The 26,826-nt window shown below is 37.4% G+C and overlaps 1 protein-coding gene across 1 annotated transcript; it reads left to right on the top strand.

Annotated features, from left to right (window-relative positions):
- Positions 1-384: 384 nt before the first annotated feature.
- mlycd (malonyl-CoA decarboxylase) lies at positions 385-26,826 on the top strand. Its single transcript, XM_067390160.1, has 5 exons — positions 385-968; positions 11,435-11,547; positions 11,626-11,782; positions 12,074-12,226; positions 23,596-26,826. Exons 1-5 carry the CDS (start codon positions 423-425, stop codon positions 24,139-24,141), a joined length of 1,515 nt encoding a protein of 504 aa, XP_067246261.1. The 5' UTR covers positions 385-422; the 3' UTR covers positions 24,142-26,826.

The following is a 26,826-nucleotide window of genomic DNA, read 5'->3' as shown; positions in this document are numbered from 1 at the left end:
TTTTAAAGTGAACTAATTGTTTAACTATTACAATACTTATATTTAAATACGCAAATGAGGCATTATCTAATTAAATACACATTAATTTGCATACATTTCCAGAACAGAAATCTAAACTTTAGATAAAGATAGATAGACTTTATATAATATTTTATTTGTTTATTCATTTATTTATTTACTTACTTATTTTTGTTTTAGTTTTACTAAAATTATAGCTAGGGAACAAGGTTCCTTATCCTTCAAAATCCCAATTTAATGCCCTGGTTACTACTGTATTAATTTTTTATAACGTCTTTTTTAAGCTTAGTTCAGATTTGTGAGTTTGTATGACTGACGCGGTTCCTTTAAGAGATCCCGGAAGTAGATGTGCATTTCAACAGTGTATACGAGGTTTATTTTGGTGCGTATTTGTCAGGCGAGCAATGACAGCTTTCCACTTATCTACAGCCGCGCGCTCTTTGCTAAAGTCTTATCGACACAGAGCTGTAATAAAAACGGCCCAGGGACTCAGAGCGTGGGAGTTCAGAAACATGTATCCATGCACTTCTATCGCAGAGCACAATAACATGGAGGAGATCCTAAAAAAGACAGTGGTTCCATTGCCCACCTATGAGATGAGAGAAAAATCTCCACCTCCACCTGAATCCAACAGTCTGGAGTTTATGCACTTCTACAAGAGTTTAGAGAAAGAGCAAAGACTGGAGTTTCTCGAGAAGTTGTCTCATGATTTCGGAGTAGATCACAGATGGGCTTCGGATCTGGCCGCAAAGATGCTGGACACTCAGGGGCGGGATGTGGCCACTATCCTGCAGGTGGAGGACAGGTTACGGTACAGTTTAACACCTCGATACCGTCAGCTGCTAACGCACATCAGCAAAGTTCAGGGCGGTGTGAAGTTTCTGGTGGATCTCAGGGCAGATCTCATCGAGTTCGCATCCTCAAAAATTAGTGACAGCCCACACATGAGGGTAAATTGAATAATAATTTCATTGTTTTATGATATGTAGATATTAAATGTAATTGTTTTTGGGGTCATTCCAAGAAGAAAAGGTGGAGTTTGTGTCCTTTATACAGTGTTGGGGAAAGTTGCTTTTAAAAGTAATGCATTACAATAGCGTTACTCCTCAAAAAGTAACTAGTTACTTTTTATGGAAAGTAATGCATTATGTTACTTTTGATAAACAATTAAAAACAAAAGTTCTATTTTGGAAAATGTAAAAATGTTTCACACCACAAAAAGTTTAACTTTTGATGATCATTTCACTTTTCCAGCACACACAAACTCTGCACCTTACTCCCAATTTCTCTCAATAAATGGGAAAACAAAGTAATTTTTCTCTAACTTATTTAAAAAAGTAACTCAAATTTCTTGTTTATTTGTAATGTGTTAACCCCAACACTGTGTGTATATATGTGTATATATGTGTATATATGTATGTATATATGTATGTATATATATATATATATATATATATGTGTATATATAATATATATACAGTAACAGTACACACACATACATACAACATATATATATACACACACATACACATATATATATATATATAATATGTGTGTTGTTCATGATGACATGCTCATATTATTGTGTCCCCGGGTTACATCTCAACCTTTTTTTACCAAAATAATAACATAATAAAATTTTTTTATTTCACTTTAAACTTGTTACCATGACTTTAAATAACTAATTATTGAAAATGTGATATATACAGTATGTAGAGAAATATTAGCATTGTTTTTCTGATTTACACTGTGTAGGCAGGCACCCATGTCATGGAATGACCTTTTGGCTTTTCAGATGGTGTCAGTGAAAACTGCATTCCTAAAAATGGCGTTGGTTATGACATGGTATGCAAACTTGTGATTTGCCCTTTCCCCTACTTTAGATCCTGGTGGTCTCTGATTTCACATGGCTGGTAGTGTTTGGAGCCAGATGACCTTTGTCCCACATTTGTGAACGTCACAGGCTTCAGCTGTGACATAGTTTGTAATGTTTTGGTGCCAAATATACATTTGAATATATGGAATGCTGTTTTAATTTAAGCCACAACGTCACATGGACACATGACTGTTGTACACAAGTGATAGTCTACAGTGCCCAACATTTTGTTCCTGTTATAGCTCCTCCAAATTTAGTCAAATTGATAAAAGTTATCATTTGTTAAAGAAGATAAATGATTTTTTAATTAATTTGTTTAGAAACCAAGAATGTTTTTAGCTTGAACTTTTAGGAATTTTTATCATTTTTTTTCCTGCAGAATTCTGCAGTATCAGAAGACTTGTCATTCTTAAAATTCAACAAATCCCCTTGCATGTTTGTGTCTAATTTAAAGGGTTAGTTCACCCAAAAATTTATTACTCACCCTCATGCCGTTCCACACCCGTAAGACCTTCATTAATCTTCGGAACACAAATTAAGATATTTTAGTTGAAATCCGATGGCTCAGTGAGGCCTCCATAGGGAGCAATGACATTTCCTCTCTCAAGATCCATAAAGGTACTAAAAACATATTTAAATCGGTTCATGTGCGCACAGTGGTTCAATATTAATATTATAAAGCGACGGGAGTATTTTTGGTGCGCCAAAAACAAAACAAAATAATGACTTATTTAGTGATGACCGATTTCAAAACACTGTTTCAGGAAGATTCGGAGCACAAATGAATCAGGGTATCGAATCTGCTGTTCAGAGCACCAAAGTCACGTGATTTCAGTCGTTAGCAGTCCGATCTGAATCACTATTCAATACACTGATTTATTTGTGCTCCGAATCTTCCTGAAGCAGTGTTTTGAAATCGACGAAGTGTCATTGCTCCCTATGGAGGCCTCACTGAGCCATCGGATTTCAAATAAAATATCTTAATTTGTGTTCCGAAGATTAACGAAGGTCTTACGGGTGTGGAACGGCATTAGGGTGAGTATTAAATGACAGAATTTTCATTTTTGGGTGAACTAACCCTTTAATTATGCTCTCAGCTACTGGCAAGAATGCTTTCGGCTCCATTTCACACATTTACCATGATTTAAAATCCTTTCGAAAGAATTTCAGAGATCTTTTCCCTCAAAATCAATGTAGAAAATGTGAAAATAATCTGTTTGGGCTTGGTCATACTGAGAATAAGCTATTCATTAGAATTCAAGTCTGGGCTCTGGTTTGGCCATTCCAGAATACAAACCTCCTTTTTATGTATTCCTTGTCCTTTGGGTCATTTATCTGTTGAAAAATTATTTTTTATTCCAAGAACACAACATTGGCAGATTGACCACTTTTCTCCTCAAAGATTTGTCTGTATTTGGCCTCATCTGTAATGCCCTTGATGGCAACATGCATAGAATGACACTGCCATGCTTCACACAGCATATGGACCTTTGTCTGGGTAGATGCCTTTTGTAATTTTAAGAGTGAAAATGAGGCTGTGAGTAAAATAAATACAGTCTGTGCATTTAATGTACTGTTGTGTCAGTCTTTCAGCTGATAGAACATTGAAAATATGACTTTTCCCAGGTAATAAAAAAACTCTGGAAAACATGCTGTGAAAATGATATCTGACATAAGACTGCCTCACTTTCATTTGTGGAAAATTAAATACGGCGTCTGCTTTGAATAAGATCTATGAGGTTTTCTGAATGTTATGGGCTTCATTTGATTTGAGTGTTTTGAGGCCAAGCAAGTCTTACCAGACTAAAAAACGAAAATTCTGCCAAAATATTTCAGGTTTTGTCTAGTGGTGCCTAGCAAACTTCAGTTGTGACACCGTGTGTCTTTTTCAAAATTGAGCATCTTTGTGAAGTGCAAAGAAATCATTGAAGTCTGGACAGTTTCCACATTTCATCCAAAGAGATGTGCAATACTCTTAGTTTTGTAGACTGCCTCTGGGTCACTTGCACAGCACCTTGTCCTGATGCTTTATTTGAAGCAGTCCAATCTCAACTCCAATGTTTTTCCGCCGTTTTGTTACAAAGGACCTCATAGTGATTCTTGGAAAGTTTGAAGCTTTGCCAATCTTTTTATAGCCTTCTCAAGTGTTATTCTTTTCTTTTTTCCCTAACGTTATCTCAAAGTTTCATGGGCAGGTCTTTGGTCTTCATGGCAGCTGATGTTTTAGTAATGAGACTTCATAAAGCCAGCATTTATTGTGGAATTGAACACAGGTGGATTAAAAAAAACATGCAAGAAGAACTGAATGCATGAGGTGAATTTTCAATTGATGTTCAGAAAAGAATATTGGTGTACTGCTTAATAATGGTTCCTGCTTAATCCCTGGCTACTATTTCCTAAAAGTAGTATGTGAAAAAGTACCCAGTATCACTAAAAATAAAGTTTTTTTTTTTTTTTTTTTTTTTTTGCTGTAATGCCATAGAAGAATCATTTTGGTTCTTCAAGAAGCCTTCCATCGAACAGTTCTTGGGGTGTGTTCACACTTGTAGTTTGGTTATCTTGGCTCTTTTGGTCCCCGTTACCAAAAAAGAAAATAATACATTTAGTCCTGGTTCGCTTAGTGTTCACACTGTCCAATCCAAAAAAAGTCCTGTTTTTGGTTCAGATGTATTTGGTCTGTGTTGCATTCACATTTCTGTCAAACCAAACCAGAGTTGGTTGGAAGCAGACCGAGAGTCCAGGAGTCTCGATCCACCTGGGTAGCGTTTCCCAAAAGCATCGTAAGCCTAAGTTGATCGTAGCTCCATTGGTTTCAATGGAGCTACGATCAACTTAAGCTTACGATGCTTTTGGGAAACGCAGCCCTGTTTGGTGCACACCAGGGTTCTGAACTAGAGCTGTCACATCAGAGTTCATTTTAATCTAACCAAACCTGTCAAGTGTGAACACAACATAAAGAACCTTTTCACTATAAAGAACCTTTTGTTAAATGAAAAGTTTCCATTAATGTTAGAGGTTCTTCATGGAACAATAGGTGCCAATTAAGAACCTTTATTTTTAAAAATGTATACAACAATATTTCTGTTTCATTGTTGCCTCATGAGATTACAGCATTAGGTGCATGTTTAGTTCAGTTGTTATCTTGGAAATTAAAATAAAAAAAGTTATTATTAATCAGATTTTTTTAGTGAAAAAATAGTAATATTTCTTCAGTTTAATTTGTTCTATATATTTCAGAAATAAAAAGGGTAATATGGTAGTTTGCTATTCCACACATTATTCACTTATTAGAGAATAGAGATGACATTATAAAGACTTACCTAATAAAATTTCAATTTGAATAGATTGTAATTTGACTTTGCAGTACTAAAGAGTGGGAAATAAATAATCAATGAAAGCTGAATACATTCTGAAAGCACAATTGATGTTAAGCTGACATTCAGCCAAGCAATAATTTGGTCACATGATCATTCATTGTGTATTCTGCACTTCATTTAAAAGCCTTTTTACCTGTTAGTGAGTGTTCACAGCTCTCAGTGGTGGCTTCCCCTGCTTCTCTCTCTCCATAATAATATTGCATTACAGTATATCCCTAAGGAATGCTTCAGAGAAACTGTCTGGCACACCTCCAGCCCACTGGGCCCTATCAGAAAAGATTCTGTGTCATTAATATGTCTGAGTTTGTGACGGTGAGGTGAACTGGCAGCCAAATGCAGGGTACGGAGGTTTTCTGCTACCCAAACTATCCATCAGTTGAACCATTGCTAAGATTAGTTACTGTTGCACACTCAGACAAGCTTTATGAATTGCCCTGTGAACAGCGCAGTTTTCAGTAACATGTTCATAAAGCTGTAAAAAAAAAATACGTTGGATATTATTTGTACATGGACTGGAATGAAGTACAACATTGCAAAGCGTCTTTTTTTTCTGACATTTCCTCAACATTCTCACTGCTTCAAATGAATAATCAGGAATATATTATCATTAATTTACCTTGGAGCAATAGCTATTCTGACTGATGTATTTTGGTTCGTTTAGATGTAATCACTTCTCAACACTGTAAACCTGAATAAGTTGGCAAAACTCAAAAAATTGATGCAGTTGGTTACATCAAAAATTTTAATTTTAAGAAATTCAAAGCTTAAGTAAGCAGAACTGGCAGATTTTTATTTTGTACTCATACATTTTAATTGTTCTTAAATTGAAATAATATTTGAGTAAACTAAATCCATACATTTAATTTAAAAAGGATCATGTAATCTCAACACAAACATTTTTATTAGTGGAAACTAGCTAGCAATAACTAGATAACACAGAAAATGCTAACTTGCTAATTTGTTAAAATGTTAGCAAGAACATGGTATAGCACTTGCTGAATGAGTACAGCAATATAAAACATTTAACATATTGCTCTCAAACCAAGACTCATGCACCACTTGTCACCATGATGGTAACTCTCCAAAAACCCACTTTAACAGAAATTCTTCTAAATTAGCATAATAAAACATTAATAACTACTAAATCTCCCACTTAACATTAATCTTATATATATATATATATATATATATATATATATATATATATTAATATAATTATATATTAATATAATATATAAATTTTAGCATTTACTCTCCCTTTCGAGTGCCATGGGCAAAACATGCTGGGAACAGAAATCCCTGCCCAGTTTTAGTTAAACTTAAGTTCGTCTAAATTGAAAGAAATGCATTCGTAAAACTCAAAACAATGAAACAGTTCAGTTTACTTAAAAAATATCAGTTCTGTGAACTCAAAAGAAAAAGAAAGTGCTAAATATGCATAAAAGTTAATTAGACTGAACTAATTTGTTTAATTTAAGTTTGTCCTACTCAAAACAATTAATTATTTTGTGCGTTAGGTTTTACAGTGAAGATTGTTGTAAAAATAAGCAGCTTTTATACTTCTGTACCTTAAATTATAAATGACTACAACACCTCTGATTCACAGACAAAGAGAGTGAAAACTAGATCTGAAAACTGTGAACTAGTACTGATTTAGCTCACCTCCTACCAGCCTGAGTGCTGAAGAGCAAAATGCGTTAAAATGACAATAATCGGTCCAGACGGAGAACAGCTAAGATGCTGAGCTTTGCAGTAAACTTTAATCACACATCCCAAACTCTCTCAAGCAGAATTATCAGGATCCCAAAGAAATGTCAGTTCAAATCTCTGGGCAGGTGCATCTCTTGATATATAATCAATAAACAGATGTAGTCTGTCTGGACTCAAACAGGTGTCCTGCAGAGCTCCTCCAAGTCTGCATTATATTGGACTCTAAGTAAGCTTCTTGCAATGGTTTCCACAGAGCAATTTAGGATGGCTGCACTGACATGCCCTCTGCAATATTAGTGATTTAAAGTTACATTGGGTGCCTTGTCAGTAAGCCATTTACATTTCCTCAGTCCATTAGTTTTGAGATTTATATTAGAGGTTTATATTATATACTGTAGCAGGAGAGGTATGCTCTCTGAAGCATTTAAAAAATGCTTGTATTCAAAGCATTAGTGATGTACTGGAAAGAAAATTATTTGGCTGGAACTGCAATAACTAATATTAACATTCTAACATTTCTATAAACCATTTCAACATATTTTCCTAAGCTAGATGTGTTATCTTAAAATTCTGAACATTATACAAACATATTTACATTATGTTACTTTTGGTGTGAAATATATATATATATATATATATATATATATATATATATATATATATATATATATATATATATATATATATATATTATATGTTTTTTTTTTAATTAAAGGAGTAGTTCATTGACCCCATTGACTTTAAATATATCTTCTTTTGTGTTTCACAGAAGAAAGAAAATCAGACGGGTTTAACGGGTTAGTTCACCCAAAAATGAAAATTCTGTCATTTATTACTCACCCTCATGTCATTCCACACCTGTAAGACCTTCGTTCATCTTCAGAACACAAATTAAGATATTTTTGATGATATCCGAGAGGTATGTGACTCATTCATAGACGGCACTTTCAAGGTCCAGAAAGGTACTAAAGACATTGTTAAAACTGTCGACATGACTGGTTCAACCTTAATTTTATGAAGTGACAAATACTTTTTGTGCACAAAACAAAATTAATGACTTTATTCAACAATCTCTTCTCTTCCCTGTCATTATCCTTACGCAGGTGACGCAGTGAGCACAGTGAAGGCTTCAGTGTTTACGTCTAAATGCCAGCTCAGTATTGGCCAAAGCTGCACATGTGAGCAGCACAACACATGCTTGTGATGCTAATGCAGGAGCCGGCCAATAATGAGTCAGCGTTCTGACGTAGAACCTGGAAGTGCTGGACGTAAACAACGTATGAGAATAACACAGAAGAGAAGATATTGCTGAATAAAGTCGTTATTTTTGTTTTGTTTTTGCACACAAAAAGTATTCTTGTCGCTTCATAGAATTAAGGTTGAGCCACTGTAGTCACGTCAATGGTTTTAACGATGTCTTTAGTACCTTTCTGGACCTTTCAAATGTTGATTTTATTGCTGTATATGGAAGAGTCATATACCAAATATCGAAAATCTCTTAATTTGTGTTCCGGAGATGAACGAAGGTCTTACGGTTGTGGAACGACATGAGGGTGAGTAATCAATGACATTATTTTCATTTTTGGGTGAACTATCCTTTCAAGCCATTTATATATTTTACAGAATATTTTACAAAGCTACATTTCTGATTTTAAACATTTACTTAAAGCCTTTATGTATAATGTATTATGAAGTTATTCATAATGTTCTATATAATGCATTATATATTTTGATAAATAATTGTAAACAAGGTTAAAATGCATTATGATACACATACCTTGTTACATCTGAAATTGCTTGTTTGGCATGTGTTTTAGTGCATTATACTTTCTAAAGGCGTGTTCAATGACTGGTTAAGCATTATAACTGTGGTTACATATTCATGAGACCATACAATACACTATAATTCTGCATAACAATGGATAAGTAATGAATGCTTTAAAAATACTTTTATAATGCATTACATAGAAAGGCTTTTATTAAAGAATTACCTGGTATTTTTCTCAAATTCTCATGGTGTTAAACATTTTATGTGTGAACAAGTAGGAATTGCTTTAATGATTTCTTCCATTTGCACCTGCTTTCTCCACTTTTCATTCACGTCAGTAAAATCTAAGAATGTCAAAAGCCCAATTTCTGGTGCAGTCATTGACACGTCCTTGACATTCTTGTTTCTTTTGTGCAGTGCAGTTTCCATGCAGCAAATTTTCTCTGCCCTTTTAAGTTTCAGCCTGGCACACTTTGGTGGGATTAATAATTTGTGATCTCTGTATCTGCCTTGACACTTATAGTTTAGCGCAAGTTAGATATCTTCCCCTCTCTTGTGCACACAAGAAAATATATAAAATGGCCCAAACAGTTTGGCTCTTTTGATAGTTGTGGCCTGCAGTGCAATGGTACATATCAAAGTTGGATTCCACTTATGCACGCTTGGCCCCAAAGTAAATTCAGCCGTGTAAGCAAATACAAAAGTCTTTTGGGCAAATACTTTCAGCTGCCCTGAATTTTAAGGTAGAACATCGAATAAATGCTTAGAAGTAATTTCCCAGCCCAGAGAGGATTTGATGAGTTTAATGTTAAGTGGAACGGTGACTGCTGGGGCAGCTATAGGCTGTGGATTGCACTCTGAGTAAAGCTGAGATAGACAGAAAAGCAAAATGCCATAGACTACCACTCCAGTTCAGTCCCTGTTGGCCTGCTTTCCTGGAACAGCCATCCTGTTTTCAGGCAACTGTACAATCCCAACTTTGTTAAATTGTTTTGGTGCTTTTGAGCTATTGGGAGCTTCCGACAACTTCACACCTTCACGCCCCCAGGTTATTTTCTACATACAAATGCATCACTTAGTGGCACATTTATGTATGCTGATCTCAGCGAGCGGGCTTTATAGGGAAAAGCGTGCTGGGAAATGATAATTTGAGATCTTTTGCTTGCGGGCTCAGCTGAAAGTGCTACAATAAGGTCAGATTTTACGTGTACTACCTATAGATGAGGGCGAAGCACGCACAGACGGCCGGTGTTGATGTTTGATTGACGGGCCCGCAATTCTTTTAAGCGCATGCATCTGTGGGACAGGCTAGCCTAGAATTCTTAAAGCTGCTTTGTGTGAGTGCGCCAGCGACTAGATCTAGATATTTGTATGCATGTTGTGTTGCTCATCACCATTATGAAAGAAATCTGACCCTCGAGGGAGAGTGCAGAACCATATCTCATGTGGGGAGCAACAGCTCTTTGATGAAATGGAACTGTGTTTACCACAGAAATCTTTCAGCGTCCTCGTATGGACGCTAACACCGATCCCGGCGCTCTAATGAGAACACCACCAGAGCAAATAAACAGATGCTAAGAGCTACAGAGGGAAATGAGACTCCTCTGAAAGTGTTGTATACAGTACAGATGAAATGGCAGCAACTGTGAGTTGGTGGGGTTGGTTCACACTATCTGTAAAAAGCGCCTGTGAAATATTAATTCTACCGGCGAAAGCTGCACACTTTATAATTAGGCGCCATTATGAGCGCAGCTGTCCTGAGAACGATTCTTGAAAATCGTTGGGTATTGCACATAAATTATAATATTAAGCCAGCCATGTTCTACACTTTTGCAGCTTATTATTTTTTCCCCCCTGAAGCCCATTTATAATATTAGTTGAGGTTTTTTGCACATGATTTAGTTTTGCATGACCATTTTCAACACCATCTTTGACCTTTATGATTAAACAGGCTGGTTTTGCGGCTAAACTTTTAAGACTATATGTAAATAACCTCTTCGCAATACTGTGATGATTTCTGGATGACCCATTTTTTGCAGCTTATTTTTTATAAGTGGTCCGAGTGTAGTCAGAAGGGCGTTTTGCATTGGAAACATTGTATTTCAAGGTGGTTCAATTCAGTATTTCCATATGTGTTGGATTTGTAATGAAAAATATGAAATAAAGTGGTTAAAACATTTATACATTTTAATTTCAACATAACTCGCATAACTTTGTGCCTATAGAAAACTTTGTGTGTGGAAAAACATTTAAAAAGCAAATGATTCTTTTTTTTTTATTTGAGTCTGATTATTTTGGTTTGATTCCATTCAGGTTCAGACAGTCCAGGGTTATTTTGGTTAACTAAAATGATTAAAAAGTATTTTTTTTTTAAATTTATTATAGCCTAACTTATTATCTTTTAATTGAAAAAAACATTGAATTAAAATAAAATGAAATGTAAATATTAGATGAAAATAAGCCCTAAAATTAAACCTAAACAGTAGTCTTTTTGAAAAAAGAAGAAAAAAAGCATATAAAAAATTTATTAACAATTAAACTAAAATTGAAAACTGAAAATGTAAAAATAAAAGCTAATTCAAAATATGAGTATATAAATAATAATGTGCTGGTGATGAAACTACATGTTCACTTTTCACATTCTTCTTCTCTGTTCTTCTGTGTTTGTGTATCTCTGTGTGTTAGGATCTCAACAGCACTCTGAAGAGTCTTCTGTCAGAATGGTTCTCTGTTGGGTTACTCCAGCTCGAAAGAATCACTTGGCGGTCCCCTTGTGAGATCCTTCAGAAGATCAGCCAGTAAGATCTCTCTTGCACTTATGAACATTTCCTTTTTATTTGCCGCCCCAGTTGAGCCTTTTATTCCTGATCCTACAGGTACGAGGCGGTCCACCCTGTGCGGAACTGGACGGATCTCAAACGCAGAGTGGGGCCATACCGTCGATGTTATGCCTTCACCCATGCCTCAATGCCTGGAGAACCACTAGTGGTGCTGCATGTTGCCTTAACTGAGGACATAGCAAATAACATCCAGGTAAATGCAAATGGAAATCACATTTGTTATTCATCACAAAGAATAATTGATTGCTTGATGGTCAGAATTTAAATAGACTGTAAATGTGATATTGGGTTTATGAAGAAAGTGTCTGTGTGCAATGTCATTACTTCTCACTAACATACCTGCTAGAAGTCAAAACAAGACAAATGTATTCAGAGACAGTAGTGGAGTAAGATAAAGACAATGTGCTCAGAATATACAGAAATCTGCCAACGCCTCCAGTCAGTTCCCTGTGAGTCTGTTAATATGCGCCTCTTATTTTCCCAGGGAATCGTGAGAGAGTTTGCCACTGTAGATGTGGACGAGGATGTGAACAAGATCAATGCGGCCATCTTCTACTCCATATCCTCCACTCAGGCTGGGCTGCAGGGGGTGGAGCTTGGAAATTACCTCATCAAGAGGGTGGTCCGAGAACTGCAGGTGGGCAAATGAATGAGAAAATAAATCATAAAAAGATAGTGCTGGTTATGTCCATCACAGCTGTTTAAAGAATTATTGCATCGAAAACTCTGTAAATGAAAAATAAATGCTAGGATATAATAAACTGTAATATTAATATATTATTAACAGAAATTGAAAGTGCTGATATAGTAATTAATAAATGATTTTAGACGTTTCAGAATTTTCTTCAAATAAGCAGTAGTTATTGAGGGGGGAAAAAGAAATTTCAGTTTATCTCTTGATTTTATGTTTTTTTTTTTTGCCATTTAATAAATTAAGATTGTTTCAATATATTATTAATAATATTAATATTAAAGGTGCCCTAGAACGAGTTTTCACAGGATGCAATATAAGTCTCAGGTGTCCCCTGAATGTGTCTGTGAAGTTTCAGCTCAAGATACCCCATAGATTTTTTTTTATTATTCATTTTTTTAACTGCCTATTTTGGGGCATCATTAAATATGCACCGATTCAGCGTGCAGCCCCTTTAAATCTCGCGCTCCCGCCCCCAAGCTCGCGACTGCCTTAAACAGCATAAACAAAGTTCACACAGTTAATATAACCCTCAAAATGGATCTTTACAAAATGTTCGTCATTCATGCTGCATGCATGCATCGGATCATGTAAGTATAGTATTTATTTGGATGTTTACATTTGATTCTGAAATATAGTTTGAGGCTATGCTCCCTGGCTAAAGCTAACATTACACACTGTTGGAGAGATTTATAAAGAATGAAGTTGTTTAAAAATGAAAATAGCGACGGTTCTTGTCTCTGTGAATACAGTAATAAACGATGGTAATTTTAACCACATTTAACAGTACTTTAGCAACATGCTAACGAAACATTTAGAAAGACAATTTACAAATATCAATAAAAATATGATACTATGGATCATGTCAGTTATTATCGCTCCATCTGCCATTTTTCGCTGTTGTCCTTGCTTGCTTACCTAGTCTGATGATTCAGCTGTGCACAGATCCAGACGTCCTGCCCTTGTGTAATGCCTTGAACATGGGCTGGCATATGCAAAAGTTGGGTGCGTACATATTAATGATCCCGACTGTTGCGTCACAGTCTGTGTTATGTTGAGATTCTCCTGTTCTTCTGAGGTCTTTTAAACAAATGAGATTTACACAAGAAGGAGGAAAAATGGTGTTTGAGACTCACTCTATGTCATTTCCATGTACTGAATTCTTGTTATTCAACTATGACAAGGTAAATTAAATTTTCCATCCTACGGCACCTTTAATTACATTGAGTTTAAAAGTTACAATGTATGTACTATCTTAAATTGTGGTGCTCATGGCGTGATATGCTGAAAAAACAATATACAATGCATAAAACAATATAAAATAAGAAATACCTCACACCTACAGTCTTTACTAGTGCAATTTTTACCATATCATCATATGGCAGAAACAGCTAAATTAGTATGCAGTTCCAAATTGTGCAAATTGAGTTTAATGTATGAGTATATGGTGTATTTACCGGAGAAGTCAATCTGGTAATTTTACAGTAATTTACTGGGTTTAATGTGTGAAAGGGGCCTATATTAATCAATAATGTAATGTATTCAAATTATCTTTGTCAACAAATACTAATATGCAATTTAATATGATTAATTCATTGGCATTTTGTAATCAATTCTATAAAAAAAACTAAGTTGATTGACAACGTTAAATACTATAATGTGTTAATATATTTGTCCCACAGTGTCACCTAGTGCCAGGCATTGTACATAAGTATGTTTCTATCTGGAAGGGACAAAAAAGCAGGAAAACTAATAAAATTCCAGCTGTCACCCTCAATAACATGAAGAAGGAAGGACGCATGGCATGTCACAGAGCTGCCTCTTTACTAGATGAAGGCGGAATTAAATGGAAAAGAAACGAGAGGCACTCAGGTTTATAGATTTGGATGAGTTTTTCTTCAGCGGGAGTGTTGGTGAAACAAAGTGCCGGGTGGTTGTTTGTGTAATAGAGGTAAACCCTAGTAAAGAGCTCTCTGCGAACGGCTGCGGTTCTCTGAGTGCTGATTTACCCATATGAGAGATTGAAGGCATCATTTGAGTGGAAATGACAGCTGATAGATATTATTTTATGCAAATTGTGCATGTTGATGCTCTGGATTTGTTTGAATTAGATTGTTTTTGAAGTGTGTGTGTGTGTGTGTAAATGTAGATCGTTCGTTTATCTTTGAATTCCCTCCATCTCAGTCCATAGATATTCATATGAGCCTTGCAACCATATGTTCTAGCAAAATACCATTGTTACTCTTGTTAATGTTACTACTGTAAATTATAAGTAGATTTTTTTTTCCATTTTCTGAAGAACAGTTTTAACACTGTTTAAACAAGTATTAGAAGCTTTTAGCTTTTTTTTTCTTTTCAAAAATTACTGTCATTGTTGACAGTGATTGAACTTGGGAAAAAGTTAAATCTGGGTGTAATCTGTAACCTTTTAAGAATTGTTCACAAAAAGGTTCTTTGGGGAGACGAAAATGGTTCCTCTATGACATCACTGCGAAAGGTTGGACCTTTTTACCTTTGGACCTTTTGACCTTTTTCAGGGTAGCACCATATTTAATTTTTGACAAATGGAAACGAGGCTGTGAGGGATAGAATACAGTGCGTTCAATGGATTGTACTGTTGTTATTAACAATCCAATTGTTCATCTGATGAAACATCTTTCTGAAAAAACTTTAAGTAAACAAAATCCTCCATAAAACTGTTTTTTAAAGTTGTGAGTTGTGAAAATTACATGACCTAGGACCTTTATACAGTGCATGCCATTGTAAAGACTCTAAGTCTATCCCTCATGGCATCTATAAACTTTAGACAAACATGTTTTCTCACAGACTCCATTCAGATTTAACTTTTCCTCAGATTTAACAATCTATAATTCATACTGTACGGGACATGTGAATGTCTTTTAGTTTATTCCACAAGTTTTGACGCGTTTCTTCTTGTCTTGTATTCACCACACGAAGTCCATAGCTTCCGTTATCATGGTTTATTCTTCCAAGTCAATAAAGGATCATATTTCTCAAATACAGCATAATCCTCTTGCTCAGCGATGTCTTCTCTCAACAACTTATTTGTAAAGATACTATACTTATGAGCCAATTTATGCTATATGCCAATTATATAACGGTCAAAAGCTTTGTGTTCTCCCACCGCTCGTCTGAACTTATTGCATGTGCGTCAATATCTCTTTGCGTGCCCTAACAAAAATGACGTCACTGAACATGCGCAGTAAGAACACATATAAACCAAATAAATATATTCAACAATAAATCACTTATTAACCAAAACAATTATTGTACCAAATTTACATAATAAAAATGTGAAAATATAAAATTGTGAAATATGAAATATGGCTCTTACATTTCCGGCCCCTAATTGACAGGCATGCAGACTGACAATTACCTTTTTAACAAACACAATAGAGCCATGCTGGAATAATATTGCTATGCATCACTTTAAAGACCTTAAGTGTCCATTATTTGTTTTTTGAAATGTCCATATTTTTATATGGCAGAGAAACACTCCTTAATATCTGAGGAGTAGTTAACAGTCCATTTCACAGATAAGGCACAACTTGTCAACAGGCCTTTCCAAGGTATTGGTCTTAGTTTTAACCAACACACGTCTTACCAGTCCTTTTTTATCTGGAAACACTTTTATGATTCTTCCAAAGACCCATGAATTTCTAGGGGAAGAGTCATCTATTATCAGGACTACATCTCCAATTGAAAGGTTTTTCTTTACTTGAGTCCATTTTTGACGCTCCTGGAGCAAAGGTAAATATTCACGCACCCAACGCTTCCAGAACAGGTCAGAAAGATATTGAATTTGTTTCCACTTGCGACGTGCATATATGTCTTCTTTTTTGAAAAGTCCAGGAGGTAAGGCTGGTTGCCTTTTCATTAATAATAGGTGATTAGGTGTCAAGGGTTCCAGATCTGTGGGATCATCTGTTGTAAGGGTAAGTGGTCTGTCGTTTATTATTGCTTCCACTTCGCACAGGAATGTATGCAAGCTTTCATCAGTAAGTGTTTGTTCTTTTAGGACAGATCTCAGGATTTTTCTTACCGACCTTATCTGCCTTTCCCACACTCCTCCAAAATGAGATCCTGAGGGTGGGTTGAACATCCACTGTATTCCCTTTTGCATGAGAGTGCTTTCCATTTTTGATTGGTTCCACTGTTGAATGGCTTTGCGCAGTTCAATCTCAGCACCTACGAAATTTGAACCATTGTCGCTTCTCATGATTGACACCTGACCCCTCCTGCACACAAAATGTCTGATGGCATTTAAACACGAGTCTGTGTCCAGTGTATGTGCAACCTCAATATGCACAGCTCGTGTCAGGCAGGTGAACAATACCCCATACCTTTTAACTTTACTTCTGCATTGTTTGACCTCAAATGGTCCAAAGTAGTCAACCCCGACATTGGTGAAGGGTGGTTGACCTGGCATTACTCTGTCGAGTGGCAGCTCTGACATTTTCTGCTCTGAAGCCTTTGCTCTAATCTTTCTACAGGTCACACATCTGGAAAGAAACTTCCTAATAATGGAGTTTGCAGAAGGCAGCCAGAATCTTTGTTGCAACTTTGAAAACATATAGTTTCTTCCGCAATGTCCAATTCTCTGATGAATGTCTCTTAAAAGTAAAGTTGTGACATGTGAGTCTTTGGGTATAATGATGGGATGCTTTACACACTCAGGCATTGCAGATCTTCCGAGACGACCTCCAACTCTCAACAATCCATCCTGAAGTATTGGATCCATTTTAGAAAGGCAACTGTTCTTTTTAACAGATTGATTACCTTTTTGCAACATGGACATTTCTTCTTTGAATCTTTGATTTTGAGTGAACTTGATGATCTCATTTTCAGCCCTTGTTAAGTCCTGCATTGTTAGAGCTCTGCAGTTCTGTGCTGTGAAATTTGTGTCGCAACTCTGAACTTTTCTGTTTTTGGCTGTTACTTGATTGCTGCGCTGCATAATCATGTCTTTAAAACGAAGGATCCATGCCACAGCTCTCTTTAATTTGTACCAATCTGAGTAATAAGTGATCAATTTGTTCACAGTATCTGTGCCATCCACTGCACACACAAGATTTACTGAGGCTGAGTGTTTAACCTCACTGTCATCCACATTTGTTGACAGGTCATGATTTGTCTCAGGCCACTTGCTTTCTGGTTCTTTGAGAAAAGAAGGACCATGGATCCAGCTCACATTTTTCATGAACCTTTCACAAGTAAGTCCCCTGGATGCACAATCAGCTGGGTTCATTGAGGTATTGATGTACCTCCACTGTTGTGGTTTGGTTGACTCTCGTATAATGGCAATTCTGTTAGCGACAAATGTTTTGAAACGTAGACCTTCACTGTCAATATATCTCAAAACAGTGGTGCTGTCAGTCCAAAACACAGATTCATTCAACTCTAGTTCCAGTTCATCTTTCAGCATCTTGTCTGTTTTTACAGCAACAACGGCAGCAGTCAGCTCCATACGTGGAATGGTGGTCTGCTTCAATGGCGCCACGCGAGACTTCCCCATCATGAAGGCGCAATGTGTGAGTCCATCAGCATTTAACAATCTGAGGTATGAGACAACTCCATATCCAACCTCGCTAGCGTCTGAGAAGTGATGTAGTTGTGCAGAAGTGGAAACTCCAAAGTCAACTGGTTTTATACATCTTGGTACACTGAAGTCAGCCAAATGATTTAGCCCATGTAACCAGGTAATCCACTTTTCTGCACTCTGTTCTGGAATGTCATCATCCCATGCAAGTTTTTCTCTGCACAATTGCTGCATTAGAATCTTTGATGGCAATATTACCGGTGCGAGAAAGCCCAAAGGGTCGTAGATGGAGCTTGTGACTGACAGGATTCCTCTTCTAGTTACAGGTTTTTCTTTCAAATTGACCTTGAATTTGAACACATCTGAGTTTACACACCATAACACCCCTAATGCTCTTTCTGCAGGAAGTGCATCTTTGCTCAAATCCAAGTCTCTTACATCTGCAACTCTTTCACTTTCTGGAACAGAGGCCAACAATGCACGACTGTTGCTTGCCCATTTGGTAAGATGAAATCCTCCACTCGCACAAAGTTTTGTGAGATTATTGCGCAAAGCAACTGCTTGAGCAGAGGTTGAAACAGACTTTAAACAATCATCTACATAAAAGTTCTTGAGAACTGTGTTGACTGCTTCGACAGATGACTTGCTACGATTTTCTTCTGCTGTTTTCCTAAGGGCAAAATTAGCTACACTTGGAGATGACTTTGCTCCAAAGAGATGGACAACCATCTTGTACTCATCCAAGTTCTGATTTACATCACCATCTGGCCACCATAGAAAGCGGAGCATGTCACTGTCTTTTTCAGGTACTCTCACCTGGTAGTACATAGCTTCAATATCGGCAATCATGGCAACTGACTCCTGTCTGAAGCGAGTGAGCACTCCAATGAGCGAATTTGTCAGGTCTGGACCCTGTAGAAGCTCACTATTCAAAGACATTCCTTGGAAACTGGCAGCACAGTCAAACACCACTCTCAGTTTCTTCTTCTGAGGATGGTATACCCCGTGGTGAGGTATATACCAGACTTGACCATCATGACGACTTAAGTGTGATGTAGGCAGTTTAACTGCATAACCATTGCTTAGCATGTCATTCATGAAGTTTGTGTACTCTTTATGAAAGGAGAGATTTTTCTGTAATTTCTTTTTGAGATTTAGAGCTCGCTGGACAGCAGCACTTCGATTGTTAGGCATTTGTACAACTGTTTTCTTGATAGGAAGGTCAATGTAATAGTGACCATCGGAAAACTGCACTGACTTAGACACAGACTCCAAAAACTGGTGATCCATCTGCGACAGTTCAGCTTTGTCATCACAATTTCTTTCAGGAAAATCGTGGTTATACTGTTGTATCAGCATCTGCTCCACACTGTCAATGGAGATTCTGTTGACTGTAATGTTTGTTTGTGCATCTCCATGCATGCTTTCTTCAACAGGTTCTCTAAGAAGTCCGTTCAAAATCCATCCAAGGGCAGTCTTCACTGCATACGGCCCATTGTGCTTACTGTTAATTACTTTCCAAGGTTCCAGAAGCTTGAACTCCTTGTTTCCTATGAGGATTTCCACTCCAGCATCAATATGAGGCAACTTCACTTCGCTGAGGTATGGCCATTTGTCAACGTCATGTTGTTGTGGAATGTTTTCCATTGACACTGGTATGCTCTTTTGTGTAAACACTTTGGGAAGTTCAATGAAGTTGTTCTCTTCCAATCCACTCACTTCCAAGTCGGTGAGTACATAACTTTCCACTCGTTTCTTTGAGTTCATAGTGCTTAGCATCATGTCAATCTTTCTACCTTGGACATTCAACCGTCTTGCTAGTGCATCAGTACAAAAAGTGGCTGAGCTGCCTGGGTCCATAAAGGCATACACTTCCACACACTTATTGCTTTTTTTGGACTTTATCTTGACTGGTACTATGGCAAGAACACAGTCATCCCCGGCCCCAGTGTAGGCACTTGTCTCATGACTCAGTGTGGCAGGTAAAGTGTTAACTTCAGTCTTTTCAACTTTTACCATTTCCTTCTCAGGAATCTTGTCTTGTGTGGTTAAGTGTAACATGCTAGGATGTTTCTTTGAGCATAGCTGACATGTGCTTCTTCTGTTACAGTCTTTGCTTAAGTGTCCTTTCACTAAGCATCCAAAGCAAAATCCACTCTTTCTTAAAAATTCCAATTTGTCTTTATATGACTTAGCACCGAACTGGTAACATTGCTCCAAGGTATGACCTTTCTCACAGAATGCACAAGGCTTTGTGAAGGCACTGGTGACTGATGTACTGTTGGTTTTCATCATAGTCAAGTCTTTTTGAGTTTCACCAACTTGTTTGGCGTCAGTTACAAAACTACTGCTGCTTTTTCCTTCTCTTTTCAGCTTGGTTCCTTGAAGAGACTTGTTGGTTTGTTTTTTATCACCTGTCAAAGCCTCCAGATCTCCAAAAAGTGGGTTTGATATTACTTTTGCTTGGCGATCAACAAACTCCACCAACTGAATGAACTTGGCTCTTCTTCTGTTGTGCTCCTCATACTCGTAAGCATGGGCTCTCCATCTTTCACGCAACTTGTAGGGCAGCTTTGAGATAATAATCCTCATGTTGGTAGGATTATCTAACTCATCCATATATTCAATATCCTCCATTACGTTGCGACAAGTGACCAGGAACAATGAAAATGCACTTAAAGACTTTCCATCCTCTGACTTTAATTCAGGCCATTTAAATGCCTTTTGCATTAAAGCTGTTGCAATTTTCAGTTCATTTCCAAACTTCTCGTGCAAGAGTCTCATTGCTTCTGCGTAACCACGATCATCTGGCATATGCTGACAACTTTTTACAAGGTCTCTGGGCTCACCTCTAGTATACTGCTCCAGAAAGTACAACTTGTCAACATTACTATCAGCTCTGGAGTCAACAACATGTTCAAACGCTTTCATAAAAGATCTGAACTCAAGTGGATCGCCATGAAACAAAGGAACATCACGTTGAGGTAGACAAGACATCTGTTGATTCTTCACGAGCATTGCTGTGATATCTGTCTGACGTTGCATCACTCTTTGAAATTCTGATGTATCAGTATTACAGCCAGATGCTTCATTGACTGTTGTTGACCATTCCTTTGCAGTGTTTGTTTTCTTAGGTCTGACACTTAGAGGTATACTTGAGCGAATTACTTCAGGATGTGATGACTTTTTGCCGTGATTTGATGATACACTGTATTCATCATATTCATACTGCTCCTGTTTTCGGATGTACACATCAACTGCTTGGATAGCCACATTTGAACTTGCATACTGTTGTTCTTCACTATCTTGATACACTTTGATTTTGGCATTAGACATTGCAAGTGCCGTTTCTATTTCCAACTTTTCCATTTCAGCCTTTAACTTTGCTTCTTTCAATTCCAGTGCCTGCCTTTCCTTCAAAGCGGCTGCTTTAGCCAACAAAGCTGCTCTGTTAGCTTCTTCCTTAAGACGAGCTGAGGATGCTGTGGATATTGAGGATTTTTTGGAAACAGACGTTGTTCCACTTCCTGACTTATTAGAAGTGACTGTCTTGGATGACACCACTGACACACTGTCCATTGGTGACACTTCATTGTCACAAATTTGAGACATCTTAATGCACTTCTTGGTTTCTTCAATCCACAACTCCACTTTTTCCATGAATTTTTTCGATCTTCCATTCAATCATAACTCCATTGAAAACAATACTGCACAACGTTGTTTGTCCAAGCGTGCCATTCTAACTTCAGATGTACGGTCTTCCATAAACGTGCAGCAGTAAAGTGCGCACTTGCAATAACTCCTCGTAGTTTAAACAATGGAGAAAGCTTTTGACTTACATGTACGGGACATGTGAATGTCTTTTAGTTTATTCCACAAGTTTTGACGCGTTTCTTCTTGTCTTGTATTCACCACACGAAGTCCATAGCTTCCGTTATCATGGTTTATTCTTCCAAATCAATAAAGGATCATATTTCTCAAATACAGCATAATCCTCTTGCTCAGCGATGTCTTCTCTCAACAACTTATTTGTAAAGATACTATACTTATGAGCCAATTTATGCTATATGCCAATTATATAACGGTCAAAAGCTTTGTGTTCTCCCACCGCTCGTCTGAACTTATTGCATGTGCGTCAATATCTCTTTGCGTGCCCTAACAAAAATGACGTCACTGAACATGCGCAGTAAGAACACATATAAACCAAATAAATATATTCAACAATAAATCACTTATTAACCAAAACAATTATTGTACCAAATTTACATAATAAAAATGTGAAAATATAAAATTGTGAAATATGAAATATGGCTCTTACACATACAAAATCTTTTCATAATTTACAGTAGTAGCAAAGATTTTTTTTTTAAGCCAGGGACACACTTAACAACTAGCTAAAACAATCTAAGACTGAACTCAACACACAAAGACAGTTTCCTTCGACTAAAGCAGATTTAAATACTTAAACACAGAATTTAAACAAACACCAACTGAACGCCAACTGGCTTTGACTCTGCACGTTTGGGCATGATCAGTCCTAAGTATCAAATTTCATAATCGGCCTTACAGTCTTTAAGTGTGTCCATGGCTTCAGTGTGAAAAACATTTTATTAATTAAAGGAACTTTTTTCAACTATTAAGAACCTTTTGTATGAACAGGTTCCACGGATGTGAAAGGTTCTTCATGGAACCATATGCCGCATTTCCAGCGTCGGGCTGAACGGTTCTAGTATCTGTAAACCAAAGCCAACCACTGACGCAATTGTATAACATTCCAAAGAGCGTCCGTTATCATCCCCACAGTGGAAAATGAAAACCTATCTGTATCGACTGGGCCATGAAATGGTTAAGCAATGAGAACGATTTGGCTCGATGGTGGTAAAGCAGCTATAGATGCCAATAAAGAACCTTTATTGTTAAGAGCGTGAGACTCTGAGATCCAGGTGACTCACCATGCCACAAGGGGACTATTGGCGTGATGGATGGATGATAGACAGAAAAAAAAAGAGGTGGAGAAAGGTCACGGTGTGATTTAGGAGAAGAGGATGGTTTGCTTGTCTTTCAGCAGAATCCTCATGGGTCTCTTTTGCACTCACTTTCTGCCTTACATTCACTCTCTTCTTGTCCTTACTCTTTATTCTCTCTCTCTCTTTCTCGCTCTCTGTAGCTTTTAAACCTGCTGACTGTTGTTTTACAGTAAATTGAGTTGATGAATGAAAAGTGACCCTTGGACATGCTTAATCTTCCTTCACTCCTGCCTGTCTGAAGGAGTGATGCATGGCAAAGAATGAAAGCGAGAGAGAAGTGTGATGGACTTGAGATGTGGAGGACTTAAAATCTCTGCTCCTCTGGGGCCAGTCTGACACGTTTGGTTTGTTCGGTGCTTTCTTCTGGTTGAATGTGGGCATAAGAGGGAGAGAAAATGAGTGTGTCTATGTCCTTGTGGGGGAAGAGAAAGAGACACTGTAGACTTGTTCAACATGGTTTTTAAATTAGAACAAATGGAGTGTGTGGGTTAGGAAATAAAGAGAAAAGAAGAATCAGTAGAGAGGATATACTAGTGTTAAAAAGTTTATTTTTTTGAAAGAAATGGATACTCTTATTCAGCAATGATGCATTAAATTGATAAAAATAGACAGTATAGATAGATAGATCAAATTATTTATACATTTTTTGCATGATTTTATGATTAATTTGTGCATGTGTAAATATAGATATGTGAGAGTTGACTGTCTGTGTTTATCTTTCTGTGCAGAGCGAGTTCCCCCACATGGCCCAGTTCTCTAGTCTGTCTCCCATCCCTGGCTTCTCCTTATGGCTACAAGGGACTCTCGGACAGCACAAGAAGGAAGGACGCGCCACAGAACTTCTCTCTGAGCAGGAGTGGAGGGAGGTGGAGGACGTGACAGGAGCTGCTCCCGGTGCTCCAGCTCTGGAGGCCTTGCGCAGGCTCATCGGCACCAGCGAGTGGATCCGCTCCGATCGCCTGGTCCATGCTCTGGAACCTGCTCTAATGCGGCTCTGTGCCTGGTACCTGTATGGAGAAAAACGACGGGGCTACGCCCTAAACCCTGTGGCCAACTTCCACCTTCAGAACGGTGCCACCATGTGGAGGCTAAATTGGCAAGCCGACACAAGCCCGCGAGGCATCGCCAACTCCTGTGGCATAATGGTTAATTATCGCTACTTTTTGCAAGAGACCAGCACTAACAGCACTGCCTACATGCAGAATAAAGTCATTAAGGCCTCAGAACAGGTGGTGGGACTGGTGTCGCAATTCCAGAAGAACAGCAAGCTCTGAATCAATTCTGTTGCTCTGCATTGGGACAAGATGTGTTCGCTCTCAAATTCAGTGTTATAATTTTTAATTACTCTGATCTATAATGGGTGGATAAACGCAACGAAGGTTAAACAAGCCTTATACAGATCCATTGGACTCTGCGACTGAAACCAGCCTGTCACATTTCATTCTTAGCTCAGAGATGGACAGTTGCACTTTGCCTTTCTGAAAGACAATAATCCAATAAATTCAATTTCAATTCAAAAAATGGACATTTACTCACCTTGAAAACCTGTATTAATTTCTTTCTTCTATAGAGATTCTTCCTGTAGCCTTTCCATTCAACAGTAGTTCACAATGACCACTTAGTGTCCAAAAAAGGATGATAAAGCATTATTTAAAGCATTAAAGTAGTCCATGTGATTTGTGTACTATATTCCATGAAGGCAAACAACATATTTTGAATCAAATTAGAGGTTATTTGGCCTAAAAAAAAGAAAAGAAATGTAAATTGCCACATATGTGTGGCCCGGAGTCAATTATTCCACTTATACTATGGTTACCACACCTCAAGACACTATTCCAATGTTGTATTTCAACACATTTGTCAGGTTTTTGTCCTTAAAACACTCTTGTGTGTGGGACTAATTTCATATGCATCTCCAAGCCTCCGTTGCTAATTCTGAAAATGTCATATCAGAGCTCACGGCAGCAGTTTCTCTACTAATAGCGAAACTATAAGTTTATCTACCTCAAGAACTGCAGAGTTATGACCTCGCTGGTGAGGAATGCCATGTATCTTTTAAGTTGCTAAACTATTTTACTGATTAATTCGTCAGAGCAGCGCTGACAAAGCATTTCTGTGCGAGTGTGTGTCTGTACTATACTAAAGAGAGTATACGCTTTCAAGACACAATAAAACGTGTTTTGTGGCAAAAACCATGACACTAATTTAACGTTTTCATCCTGTTGTTTAACTATATTCATTTGCTTGGTCAGTGTCTTTGTGGGTTTTGTTTCTTTAGCAGTTATAGGCTGTGGGACCTACTGAAATAACTGAAATCATTTGGCGAAGTGAGACCTGCTAGACCTACTTTAGCCGTGCATAGCTCTGAAAATAATTGCACACCTTAGAACGTTGGTCAACCAATCAGATTCGAGCATTAAGCAGCCCCGTAACATTATAGATGGCAATTTATATGGCAAATGGACCACTTTTAAAGTGCTTTATCTTTCTTTTTGAGCTTGACATGTTGTAGTTTAGATATATAAAGCTCAACTATATATAACTATATACAGGGGTGCACATTAGAGGTACGCATGCGCGGTAAAAATAAACTATACGTACCAGAAAACATGGAGGGAAGCGCTTTTGAGTACCGGTTCACAGGGATACGTTTACTTACTGGATTAGGATTTTTCTCCATCTCTGGCAAGATAGCAATCATGATAATATGTGTGTTCTTTAATTATTAGGTGTGCAACGGATCGCAGTTAATCCGTGATCCATATGGATAAGGTCCAACGGTTCGGCACGCATGTGATTCGCGGATTAACTGCTATATTTAACCATCATAGAGTGAAAGTTTGTAATTTGGACGTGTTTTGTCTCGCCAATTAACACATTCAAACGACTTTAAAAGCGGAAGAGGCGGCGAAAATCGGGACTCGCGAACTGTAATCTGTGCGCACAGCCCCGCGAAACGTGCGCATGATGAGAGTCAGACAGCGCACGAACACCGAATTAATTCCGCTTTCGCGTTTACTTGCGCTTGAAAGGAAACATACACACAAAATTATGTCAAAATACCTGTCTCGGCAAGTATTCTCTCGGTTATGTCATAAGTGAAGTGTTGAGAAAGAAACCGGATGTGTGTCAGTTATTCGGTCCGTGCTTTCCTTCTTAAAGTGACAGCAGCCTTTGCTGTCATTAATGTTAAGTAAAAAAATAATAAAAAAAATCATTATCATCATCTACCGTGTTCGAGAGAAAAGAAGATAGTGAGGAGAGCAGTCAGGAGGAAAGTGATTAGGACAGCTTTTAGGATGTGTTGTGTAAATTGTGAGTGCAAAATCTCCAGGTACTCCCTTGAGAACCAGACCAAAAAAGATATGTGCACCCCTGACTATATACATATTGAAACATACTGTAGAATGACATGAGGGTGTGTAAATGATGTCTGAATTTTTATTTTTGAGTCAACTATCACTTTAATTTGGTTTACTGTACCCAAACATGCTGCTTGGTGATGTCACAAAAAGATCTTTTTTTCTTTTCTTTTTTTTTTAGGTGTGCCAAATACCCTCTAATTTCAAAGAAGAAAAGGATAATTGTCCAAATGACTTATTTTTCTTGGTCCCTTTTTTTTCAGCAGTGCTTGAGTTATTCCTCTGTTTGATTAGCTGGTTGCTGATTTTGATGCTGACTTATGCTACACTTTGAAAGACTGTGGGTAATGAAGCGGGAAGAATCTATCAGCCCCTGTCATGTCTTTGCCTTCTCAGCGCGTGTATGTAAGCGAGCGTGCCAGCGCGACTGAGTGGAAGCTGCTGTAATAAATGATGTTTTGATTCCTTCATTAGTGTGATCTGATTCACTGTGAAATGGCTGTCTGTATGTTTAAATGTTCAAATTATGTGCCAGCTAAAAATATTTATTTATATATTAAAATTCTGCTTATCTTAAAAAACCCTGATTTTTTCCCC

The sequence above is a fragment of the Chanodichthys erythropterus genome, chromosome 7 (assembly GCF_024489055.1).
Source record: "Chanodichthys erythropterus isolate Z2021 chromosome 7, ASM2448905v1, whole genome shotgun sequence".
Taxonomy (NCBI): Eukaryota; Metazoa; Chordata; class Actinopteri; order Cypriniformes; family Xenocyprididae; genus Chanodichthys; species Chanodichthys erythropterus.
Note: the sequence above shows the minus strand (reverse complement) of the source record. Positions and strands in the feature narration are given on the sequence as shown.